Raw genomic sequence first — 12,130 nt, 5'->3', positions numbered from 1 at the left:
ATTGTTCACCTATAAGTCAGTCTGTATTGGTGAAAGGCGTTGGTTTTGAGGATCACTGAACCATATGAACCCGAATGGATAACTGTCCAGAATTTTATGCTCTTTAAGTCAAAAGCATATTGAGGTGGCCAGTTTGTTTTCAGAATAGTCTTTTTTTGTAAGTTTATATGGACCAACCTGATAGCACATTCCTTTTGAAAATAAGGTAGTATTTATCAGGATTTCATTTTCATTTGTCCTATATTTCCACTTATGTTAATTATGAGTAAGGATACTTAATTGTGTGGCATGTTGTTGATAGAGAATGCAGTCATATAAAATCAGTGTGGTTTTTCTTTTCTTAGGGACCCCAATGATTCCTGTACCAATGAGCATTATGGCTCCTGCTCCAACTGTAAGTATAACTTAAAGGAAGAGTCATGAGTTATGGTAGTGCTAGTGCTTTTAAGCTAAACAGTGTGATAAACTTAAATACATTATGAGTATTTAAAAGAATAACAAGGACAGAATGAGAGCACCCCTAGCATATCATTTATTTGAATAAGTATCATTTTCACTTAGGTGTGCATATATGCAGTTGCACCTGCAATGTGCTCCCTAAGTAGATAATTCTGTGATTTTCCTGTTATTCTCTAGACTCTTCATATACTTGTTATTACAGATTTAGGGCTTTGGCTCTTCATTGCTTTCTCATCTTGGTCCTGGGAGATGGGAGAAGGATGTGACATGTCTGATCTCTTAAAAGAACATAGGAATGATCCTTGTAAAAATTAAAATTTTGAAATGAAATTTGTGTGGAGTACCTTTTACACGTTTCCTCCTAGCTTCCTAATTTTTCACCCTTTCCAAGCGATTTTTATCTTAGTTTTCTCTGTCTTCTAGTGTGGTATGTTCAAGCTTTGTAAGACTTTACTAAAACCTTTCTTCTGCTGAAATGCTCTCATTCATTATTTTCTTTTTTTTTTTTGAAACGGAGTCTCGCTCTGTCGCCCAGGCTGGAGTGCAGTGGCCAGATCTCAGCTCACTGCAAGCTCCGCCTCCCGGGTTCCCGCCATTCTCCTGCCTCAGCCTCCCGAGTAGCTGGGACCACAGGCGCCGCCACCTCGCCCGGCTAATTTTTTGTGTTTTTAGTGGAGACGGGGTTTCGCCGTGTTAGCCAGGATGGTCTCGATCTCCTGACCTTGTGATCCACCCGTCTCGGCCTCCCAAAGTGCTGGGATTACAGGCTTGAGCCACCGTGCCCGGCCCATTATTTTCTTTTTGAACCTTAATTGAATGTGGAGAACCTTAATTCTCCACATTCATCAAATCTTCTGAGCATTACAAGCACCTTTGTTAAGAATGCTGCTGTACTGTAGCACATGAATAGATAATAACTCTCTTAACTTTTATTTGGAATTCTACGAGGGAGGATAGGTCTCTTTATTTTCAGTGTCTTTTAATATCTGGGTTTTGAAAAGGGATGAGGACTGTTATTCTTGGTAAAAGGGAGAGAGGAATTACGTGGGCAAATGAGAACCTGCTGTGAGGCCGACCACTAAGAAGATGTGGTTCTGCAGCCAAAGGGGAGTTCAGCTTTTCTTGCCTTGGACACCAAGAGTTGGGCCATGTTTGAAAGCCTCAGGCATGTACTCTTCCTCCTTGTATTTCAGGCTAGAGAAAGCTAGAATTTAGGAGCGGAGCAGCTCTCCCATTTCACCACTGTTTATTCGGTGCCTCCTGAGGGTGCTTGCTGAATTCAGTGTCAAGTACAAAGATGTGTTTCTTCCCCGGGAAAGTTGAACGTCATGAAGGGAAAATAAGATAGCATAAATAACTGATAAAAGGCAAAATATGGGGGAGAGTGCTGTGGAGTATTTGAATATTCTGCTAGAGGATTAGCATGGATAATTGAAAGTTGCTTTTATATTAGTACTGAGAGTAAAATTATGAAAAAAACTTCTGGATATATTTGATAATTTTAAATGTTTTATGTATTTTTTTGTTGGGTTGGGGGGCGGTGGGGCAGTGGGGCGGAGTTTCTCTCTTGTTGCCTAGGCTGGAGTGCAATGGTGGCATGGCTCACTACATCCTCTGCCTCCTGGGTTCAGCGATTCTCCTGCCTCAGCCTCCCGAGTAGCTGAGCTTACAGGTGTGCGCCACCACGCCCGGCCAATTTTTTATATTTTTAGTAGAGACGAGGTTTCACTTTGTTGGTCAGACTGGCCTCAGGTGATCCGTCTGCCTTGACCTCCCAAAGTTCTGGGATTACACACATGAGCCACCACACTTGGCCTAAGGCATAAATTTTAAATGTTTAAGACATAGGCCAGGATCGCCTGAGACCAGGAGTTCAAGACCATCCTGGCCAACATGGTGAAACCCTGTCTCTACTAAAAATACAAAAAATTATCTAGGCGTGGTGGCGCACACCTGTAATCCCAGCTACTTGGGAGGCCGAGGCAGGAGAGTCCCTTGAACCCAGGAGGCAGAGGTTGCAATGAGCTATTACGCCACTGCACTCCAACCTGGGCGACAGAGCGAGATTCCGTTTCAGAAAATAAAAATAAAAATTATGTCTTAAACATAACAAAGTTTTCTTGGTTATTTTTGTTTCTTTTTTAAGAAGAAAGGTAATCTAGTAGTAGAGGTTTATTTGTCACAAATAAGTTTGCATTAATGAAATGTGCTATGTACTGTAGGAGTTTTAGAAGTATACAAGCATGCAGAGCTTAAATAATGTGCTATATATATTTATTTAATCCTGATGTTTTTAGCCTAATGTTAATTGGGGTAGGAAATTTAATTGCTGAATCAATTTTTATTTCGTTTCTTCACCTTAGGTTTTAGTACCCACTGTGTCTATGGTTGGAAAGCATTTGGGCGCAAGAAAGGATCATCCAGGCTTAAAGGCTAAAGAAAATGATGAAAATTGTGGTCCTACTACTACTGTTTTTGTTGGCAACATTTCCGAGAAAGCCTCAGACATGCTTATAAGACAACTCTTAGCTGTAAGTTAAACTGTTTATTTTTCATTAAAAATTTTTTTATTATTCTACATTTCAAACTTAAGCAGAAAGAGGACTTTCAGTGATTGCTTTTTATTATAAAAAATTCAGTCCTGCGGCAAAGGTGAAAGTAGTACAGTGAACACATTTGTATTCTTTTCCTAGATTCATCAGTGAACATGTTTAGATACTTTATGTACACATGTGTACCACACACACTTTTTTCTTGGATAATTTGGAAGTAAATTGTGACATGACATTTTACCTGTGAATCCTTCATTTATCTCCTAAGAGCAAGGACATTCTGTGACATAATCACAATGCCACTATCACATATGAAATTTGGCCTGGTGCAGTGGCTTTTGCCTGTAGTTGTAATCCCAGTCCTTTGCGAGGCTGAGGCAGGAGGATCTCTTGAAGCTAGGAGTTCGAGACCAGCCTGGGCAACATACCGAGACACATCTTTACAAAAAATTAAAATATAATAGCGCCAAATGCAGTGGCTCATGCCTGTAATCCCAGCACTTCAGGAGGCTGAAGTGGGTGGATCATTTGTGGTCAGGAGTTCGAGACCAGCCTGACCAACATGGTGAGACCTCATCTTTACAAAAAATACAAAAATTAGCCAGGTGTGGTGGCGTGTGCCTGTAATCCCAGCTACTTGGGTGGCTGAAGCAGGAGAATCCCTTGAACCCGTGAGATGGAGGCTGCAGTGAGCTGAGGTCGTGCCACTGCACTCCACCTTGGGCAACAGAGTGAGACTCCATCTCAAAAAAATAATGATAATAATTAAAAAATAAAAATAAAAAGCCAGGTGTAGTGATGCACGCCTGTAGTCCTAGCTGTTCAGAATCTGAGGTGGGAGGATTGCTTGAGTCTAGGAGTTCAAGGCTGCAGTAAGCTATGATCTTGTAATTGCACTCCAGTCTGAGCAAGAGAGTCTCTAAAACAAAAAAAAAAATACAAAATTGATATAGTATTATTAACTAATACACATGTAGTTCATATTTAATTTTCCCAGTAATGACCATAATATTAATAGTTGTTTTATTTTTCATCCATGATCCAATGAAAGATTTTTATGTACTTTTGAGACAGATTTGTTCTATCACACAGGCTGAATGCAGTGAGATCTCGGCTCACTGCAAACTCTGCCTCCTGTATTTAAGCGATTCTCATGCCTCGGCCTCCCGAGTAGCTGAGATTACAGTCATGTGCCATGACACCTGGCTCATTTTTGTGTTTTTTGTATAGACAAGGTTTTGCCATGTTGCCCAGACTTGTCTTGAACTCCTGGCCTCAATCAAATCGCCTGCTTTGACTTCCCAAAGTGTTGAGATTACATGCGTGGGCCACCACACCTGGCGTGGGTTAATATTTTGAGACTGTGTGAGTCGTTTTCCCCAGCGACCTTAAACAATGATTTTAGCATCCAATGATGATTGACTGATTCCTTTTAAAGTTTTATTCTGAGCTTGAATACTAATAAAGTTGTTTAAATTTGATAAACTTGTTGATTCACTTTTTTAACCTTAGTTTTTAAGATTTTATCTTGATGGCCGGGCACAGTGGCTCATGCCTGTAATCCCAGCACTTTGGAAGGCCGAGGCGGGCAGATTACGAGGTCAGGAGATCGAGACCATCCTGGCAAACACGGTGAAACCCTGTCTCTACTAAAAATACAAAAAAAAAAAAAAAAAAATTAGCCCGATGTGGTGGCGGGTGCCTGTAGTCCCAGCTTCTCGGGAGGCTGAGGCAGGAGAATGGCGTGAACCCGGGAGGCGGCAGAGCTTGCAGCGAGCGAATCACACCACTGCACTCCAGCCTGGGCGACAGAGCGAGACTCTGTCTCAAAAAAAAGATTTTATCTTGATGATAAATGTACATTGTTAAGTGAAATAATGCTGAATGATTGTATAATAAAATAAGGCCAGGGTGTGGTGGCTTACACCTGTAATCTCAGCACTTTGATTTGGGGGGACCAAGGCGAGCGGATCACTTGAGGTCAGGAGTTTGAGACCAGCCTGACCAACATGGTGAAACACCATCTCTACTAAAAATACAAAAATTAGCTGGGCGTGTTGTGGGTGCCTGCAATCCCAACTACTAGGGAGGCTGAGGCAGGGGAATCATTTGAACCTGGGAGGCGGAGGTTGCAGTGAGCTGAGATGGCGCCACTGCACTCCAGCCTGGGCGACAAAGTTAGACTTTGTCTTACGCACAAAAAAAGGAGTTTGGAAGAATGACTATATTCTGCACTGAGAGGACTTGCAAATACGTCATTCTTCATCTATATCCCAGAGTCCTGTGTAGGTTCTCTGTAAGGACAGGACCAGGGTTATCAACCTGTGGTTCAGCTCTTGAGTAGTTCAGTATGAGTCCTGCAGTCTTGTCATCCTCTGGAAATATTGTTGCCTTCTCTCCTTATGCCCCTCTGAGATGCTGGGCAATTATTTTATACCATTCATGATTCTTGCTTCAGCTCTTCATATTTAAGAAATTCCTGTTCTTTTAGGAAACTAGATCTCCTGGGCACTCTCTCAGTTTTAATTAACTGGTCTGAGGATGTTTCGGGTTTCTCAGTTTCATTTCTTCCTCTACTTCCATGGGATTTTGGTAATTTCAGTCTGAAGCCCGACTCTGTTTTCATTCCTGAGTTTTCTCCTGGGGTTCTTTTCACTGCAGCCATAAGGCCTAATCTGGGGTCTGCAGAGAACTAGCACTAACTCTGCTCTGATGGAATTCAGGAAAGTCAGAAGGTACTGGAGTATAGAAATGTGTTTGCTCCTGTCTGCTTCTGGAAGTCTCTGTTTTGCAATGTTATTACCGCTAATGTTTTCTCCCTAGGTGTATGTGTAAAGATTCTCATCACATATTCTCATAGAAGTGCAGTTTCTGAGTCTTAGGGCATGCTTATCTGCAGCTTTACAAGATAATTCCACACCAATTTATTTATACTTACTGCAGCAGTGTTATGTCCAAGTTTCTATTCTTATACATCTTTTTTAACAGTGGGGGTTTATTTAGACTTTTACATTGTGTTGTGAAGTACCTTATTCCTATTTAAATATGCCTTTTTTATTGTTCTTTCTACATAATTTTGGTATTATCTGTTGACATAGTAGCTTGAGGCCTAAACTGTTAAAGGCCTCAATCTCCCTTCCCCAGCTTCCTTACAGGTGTTACAAGATGGTGAACTTGTTATGTTAATAAGTGTTATTATGTAAATAGTTTTAGCAGAACTAGGTCATGTGCTCTCATTGCATTTTCTTTCTTTTCTTTTCTTTTTTTTGAGATGGAGTCTCACTCTGTTATCCAGGCTGGAGTGCAGTGGCATGATCTCAGCTCACTGCAACCTTGCCATCCAGGGTTCAAGCAATTCTCCTGCCTCAGCCTCCCAAGTAGCTGGGATTATGGACCCCTGCTACCATACCTAGCTAATTTTTGTATTTTCGGTAGAGACGGGGTTTCACCATATTTGCCAGGCTGGTCTGGAACTGTTGACCTCCAGTGATCTGCCTGCCTCAGCCTCCCAAAGTGCTGGGATTACATGCATGAGCCACTGTGCCTAGTCCATTTTTTGTTTATTTTCATATTTTATTTTTGAAACAGAGTCTAGGTCTGTTGCCCAGACTGGAGTGCAGTGGTGCAATCTCTGCTCACTGCAACCTCCACCTCCTGGGTCAGTGATTCTTCTGCCTCAGCCTCCTGAGTAGCTGGGATTACAGGCACCTGCTACCACGTCCGGCTAATTTTTGTATTTTTAGTAGAGACGGGGTTTCACCATGTTGGCCAGACTGGTCTCGAGCTTTTGACCTCAAGTGATCTACCCACCTGGGCTTCCCAAAGTGTTGGGATTCTTTTCCCTTCATTTCTTTTTTTTTTTTTGAGACGGAGTCTCGCTCTGTCGCCCAGGCTGGAGTGCAGTGGCCGGATCTCAGCTCACTGCAAACTCCGCCTCCCGGGTTCACGCCATTCTCCTGCCTCAGCCTCCCGAGTAGCTGGGACTACAGGCGCCCACCACCTCGCCCGGCTAGTTTTTTGTATTTTTTTTAGTAGAGACGGGGTTTCACCGTGTTAGCCAGGATGGTCTCGATCTCCCGACCTCGTGATCCGCCCATCTCGGCCTCCCAAAGTGCTGGGATTACAGGCTTGAGCCACCGCGCCCGGCCCTTTTCCCTTCTTTTCTAGAGCCCCTCCTGTCAGGTCCCTTTGTTTGTCTCATGTGTTCTGGTTCCTCTAAGTCTACTTTTATCCTTGGAGTTTTTCTGTCTTTTCTAGTATTCCCCTTATTGCTCTCCTGAGTTGGATGGTTTGGATCCTATATCTTGCTTGTGCCGACACATAGTAGCTCCTGTTATACTGGGATGATACATCCTTTATATACGATGTACATGGTATTTATAGGTGTGTGGTTGGTAACTTCTCTGAATCTAAATCTGAAGTGCTTTTTATTTTGATTATTCATATGTGGTCAGTAGTTTACCTGGATATAGAATTCTATGTTGAAGCTTATTTTCCTCACATTGAAGGTGTTGCCTTAAGGTGTTATAGCATCTAATGATGGTTTTCAGAAGTCCCGTATCATTCTGAATGTTCTTTGTATGTGACCTGTTTTTCCCTGGAATGCCTCTACTAGTGTGAATTTGACTGATTGCAGGTTTTCCTAATTGTGTGAAATTCTTCGAATGTTTATTTGATTTTCTTACTTTTCTTATATCATTGTGTTGGTCACTTACTTGGTGGGCCATTTCGTTCTGGAGATTTTTTTCAGGAGAAATTTTTGGGCTATTTGAGAATTGTTTTTACTGTCTTTCTTCAGGAACTCTGGATGTTGAACTTCCAGGTTTGACCTATGTGTTTTTGATTTCCTGTTTTCCATCTCCTACTCTTTTGTACGGGTTCTTGGGATTTGTCCTTAACTTTACCTTCCAGATTTCCATTGAAGTATTTATTTTTAATGCTGTGTTTCAAGTTTCCATTGGTCTTCTCTTGTTCTCTGAAGATTTCTCACCTACACCCTCCCTCTGTCTTTTTTTAACCGGGTAGAACCTTATTTTATTTTTCTTTTTTAAGACAGTCTGGTTCTGTTGCTCAGGCTGGAGTGCAATTGGCATGATTACAGCTCACTGCAGCCTTGATTTCCTGGGCTCAAGCCATCTATCTGCCTCATCCTCCTGAGTAGCTGGGACCACTGGTGTGTGCCACCACGCTTTCCTAATTTTTTTATTTTTGTAGAGACGGTTGCCCAGGCTGGTCTTGAACTCCTGTGCTCAAGCAATCCTTCCACATCAGCCTCCCAGAGTGTTGGCATTATAGACATGAGCCACACCTGGCTGCTTTTATTTTTTTATTTTATTTTATTTTTTTTGAGACGGAGTCTCGCTCTGTCACCCAGGCTGGAGTGCGGTGGCCGGATCTCAGCTCACTGCAAGCTCCGCCTCCCGGGTTCACGCCATTCTCCTGCCTCAGCCTCCCGAGTAGCTGGGACTATAGGCGCCCGCCACCTCGCCCGGCTAGTTTTTTGTATTTTTTAGTAGAGACGGGGTTTCACCGTGTTAGCCAGGCTGGTCTTGATCTCCTGACCTCGTGATCCGCCCGTCTCGGCCTCCCAAAGTGCTGGGATTACAGGCGTGAGCCACCGCGCCCGGCCTGCTTTTATTTTTAAAGTATAATAGTGTCCCACCTTCAGATAACCTGCCCTCCTTCACATTTTGGAATATTTCTATTTTACAGAAAGTTGTTTCTGTTTATAAAGTCTTGTGTATTTGCATTTTCTTTTCCCAAGTTATTTTTGCATACTGTATCAAGCGTTTTCCCATGTTAAAAATCTTTGATGACTGGGCGCAGTGGCTTACGCCTGTAATGCCAGCACTTTGGGAGGCTTAGGCGGGTGGATCACGAGGTCAGGAGTTCGAGACCAGCCTGGCTAATATGGTGAAACCCCATCTCTACTTAAAAAAAAAATAGCCAAGTGTGGTGGTGCATGCCTGTAGTCCCAGCTACTCAGGAGGCTGAGGCAGAAGAATCGCTTGAACCTGGGAGGTGGAGGTTGCAGTGAGCCGAGATCGTGCCACTGCACTCCAGCCTGGGTAACAGAGTGAGACTCCATCTCAAAAGAAAAAAAAAATCCTTTATAAATGCATACATTTTGTTTCAAAACGTTTCTTTCTAGGTTCATAATATTTACTTAAATTTATTAGAGTTTGTTTTAACCATTCTACTTTTAGGCATTTAGGTTTACGTGTTTATTTTGTTAGGATAAATAGTGATGCGAAACTTTTAATTTAATAAAAGGTAAACAATGTTCTGCAAATGAAGCATCAGTAAGAATTTACATTTTTCTTTAAATGATTTGTTGTTGATTTCTTTCATGTGATAGGTTTGTGGGAATTGCAAACATTTTCACAAATGTAGTTGCTGGTTTTTTATTTTATGCTTTTTACCCCTAGTAGAAATATAATTTTGCTTTTAGCTACATTAAAAATTATTTTGTTAAATGGTAGCAACCTTTTTGTTTTGTTTTCTTTTTAAGAAATGTGGTTTGGTTTTGAGCTGGAAGAGAGTACAAGGTGCTTCCGGAAAGCTTCAAGGTATGTCATTTTTTTCCTTATTTGCTGAAATCACTTTAACAAACTGTGTGCTTACATCACTTTGAATGACTTACTCTCATTGTCTTTATTGGTGAGACTTATTTTATTAGCACTCTTTGTGCTCTTTTTTATTTAAATAGGGTTAAAAGGCAGTTTGGGAAAATATTGGCTGAGAATTGAGATCTGAAGGAGGAAAAAGGTAACAGGAAAGGAAAAAATTAAAATTGCTCAATTTAACTGGTTTCTTGTGCTTTCCAAAGTTTCTTGTCTCAAGAAATGACTGCATGATCAAGATGGAACAATTAGAAGTTAGTGTTAGTAAGGGAGAAGAAGAAGAGACAATCATGGTTTGTTAACTTTTTTTTTTTTTTCTTTTGAGACCTACTCTCACTCTGCACCCAGGCTGGAGTACAGTGGTGTGATCTTGGCTCACTGCATCCTCTGCCTTCTGGGTTGGAGCAGTTCACCTGCTTCAGCCTCCTGAGTAGCTGGGAATACAGGTGTGCGCCACCATGCCTGGCTAATTTTTGTATTTTTAGTAGAGACGGAGTTTCACCATGTTGGCCAGGCTGGTCTCAAACTCCTGACCTCAGATGATCCACCCAACTTGACCTTCTAAAATGCTGGGATTACAGGCAGGAGCCACCACACCTGGCCTCAAATGTCAATTTTTTAAATAGTTCATTTGATTCAGGATCTATATGAAGTCCACACATTGCAACTAGTTGGCAATTTGTTTTAAGTCTCCTAATATTTTATTATTAGCACCATCCTCTAACCAACTGAGCTAACTGACCATACTCTTAATATTTTAAATTATTCTATTTCTAATTTCCTTGCAGTTTATTTGTTGAAGAAACTGGGTCATTTGTGCAATAGTATTTTTTAAGTCGAGTTTTGCTGAGTGCAGCTCCAGTACTATAATTTGCCATTAATCTATCCTCTGTATTTTCTGTAAAGTGGTCACTAGTTGTACTTGATGTGTGTTGTGTGGTGTTTTGGTGTTTTTTTTTTTTTTTTTTTTTTTTTTTTTTTTTTTTTTTGGGAGACAGAGTTTTGTTCTTCTTGCCCAGGCTAGAGTGCAATGGTACAATCTCGGCTCACTGCAACTTCCACCTCCTGGTTTTAAGCAGTTCTCCTGCCTCAGCCTCCCGAGAAGCTGGGATTATAGGCATGTGCCACCATGTTCGGCTAATTTTTTATTTTTAGTAGAGATGGGGTGTCTCCTTATTGGTCAGGCTGGTCTCGAACTCCCAACCTCAGGTCATCTGCCTGCCTCGGCCTCCCAAAGTGCTGAGATTAGAGGCACGAGCCACCGCTCCCTGCTACTATGTTATTTGAAACGCAGTCTTGCTCTGTTGCCCAGGCTGGAGTGCAGTGGCGCGATCTTGGCTCACTACAACCTCCGCCTCCCGGGTTTAAGCGATTCTCCTGCCTCAGCCTCCTGCGTAGCTGGGATTACAGGCACCCGCCACCGTGCCCGGCTAATTTTTGTATTTTTAGTAGAGACGGGGTTTCACCATATTGGTCAGGCTGGTCTTGAGCTGCTGACCTCATGATCCACCCATCTCAGCCTCCCAAAGTACTGAGATTACAGGCATGAGCCACTGCTCCCGGCCGCTATTTTTATTTATTTTTTTGTGCTTTTATTCTAGCACCTTATAGCCAGAATACTATAAAGGTAGTATTCTTCCATCAGGGAACACATATGAGATTGTCTTTTTTGTGTATGTAATAGCATCAGTGTTGCCAGTGCCTAGATTGATTAATTCATTAGGAAGTAATTCATCAGTAGTCTTTTTTTTTTGTTTTTGAGACAGCGTCTTCTGTTGCCAGGCTGGAGTGCAGTGGCGCGATCTTGGCTCACTGCAACCTCAGACTCCCTGGTTCAAACAATTCTCCTGCCTCAGCCTCCTGAGAAGCTAGGATTACAAGCACGTGCCACCACACCCAGCTAATTTTTGTATTTTTAATAGAGACGGGGTTTTACCATGTTGGCTAGGATGGTCTTGATCTGACCTCATGATCTGCCCGCCTTGGCCTCCCAAAGTGCTGGAATTACAGGTGTGAGCCACTGCTCCTGGCCTCATCAGTAGTATGTTTTGAAGAATTCTGTCATTCTTTCATTGAGGAACAAATCTTTTTCATGTATTAGTAGAATGCTTCTCTATGGAGAAAGTTGCCCCTGCATCTACTATTTGGTAACTTAGAGGCATTTTTGTTGTTCTTGAGATGGAGTTTTTTGCTCTTGTTGCCCAGGCTGGAGTGCAATGGCACCATCTCAGCTCACTGCAACCTCCGCCTCCTGGGTTCAAGCGATTCTCTTGCCTCAGCCTCCTGAGTAGCCGGGGTTACAGGCGCCCACCACCACGCCTGGTTAATTTTTTGGTTTTTTTGGTAGAGGCGGGATTTTGCCATGTTTGCCAGGGAAGTCTTGAACACGTGACTTCAGGTGATCCATCCACCTCAGTCTCCCAAAGTGCTGGGATTACAAGCTTGAGCCACCATGCCTGGCATAGAGGCATATTTAATACAGAAAAGGCAGGATAA

The 12,130-nt window shown here is 42.3% G+C and overlaps 1 protein-coding gene across 1 annotated transcript in view; it reads left to right on the top strand.

The window, feature by feature from the left end:
- Window positions 1-12,130, top strand: part of RBM25 (RNA binding motif protein 25) — a 67,066-nt gene that overhangs the window by 17,598 nt on the left and 37,338 nt on the right. The window contains exons 3-5 of the mRNA XM_050798690.1: window positions 345-394; window positions 2,823-2,990; window positions 9,523-9,580. Coding sequence (XP_050654647.1) covers window positions 345-394; window positions 2,823-2,990; window positions 9,523-9,580 — 276 coding nt within the window. The remainder of the gene's footprint in view (window positions 1-344; window positions 395-2,822; window positions 2,991-9,522; window positions 9,581-12,130) is intronic.

Source organism: Macaca thibetana, chromosome 7, assembly GCF_024542745.1.
Source record: "Macaca thibetana thibetana isolate TM-01 chromosome 7, ASM2454274v1, whole genome shotgun sequence".
In the NCBI taxonomy this organism is placed as follows: domain Eukaryota; kingdom Metazoa; phylum Chordata; class Mammalia; order Primates; family Cercopithecidae; genus Macaca; species Macaca thibetana.
The sequence above is the reverse complement of the archived record's forward strand: the minus strand, read 5'-3'. Positions and strand labels throughout refer to the sequence as shown.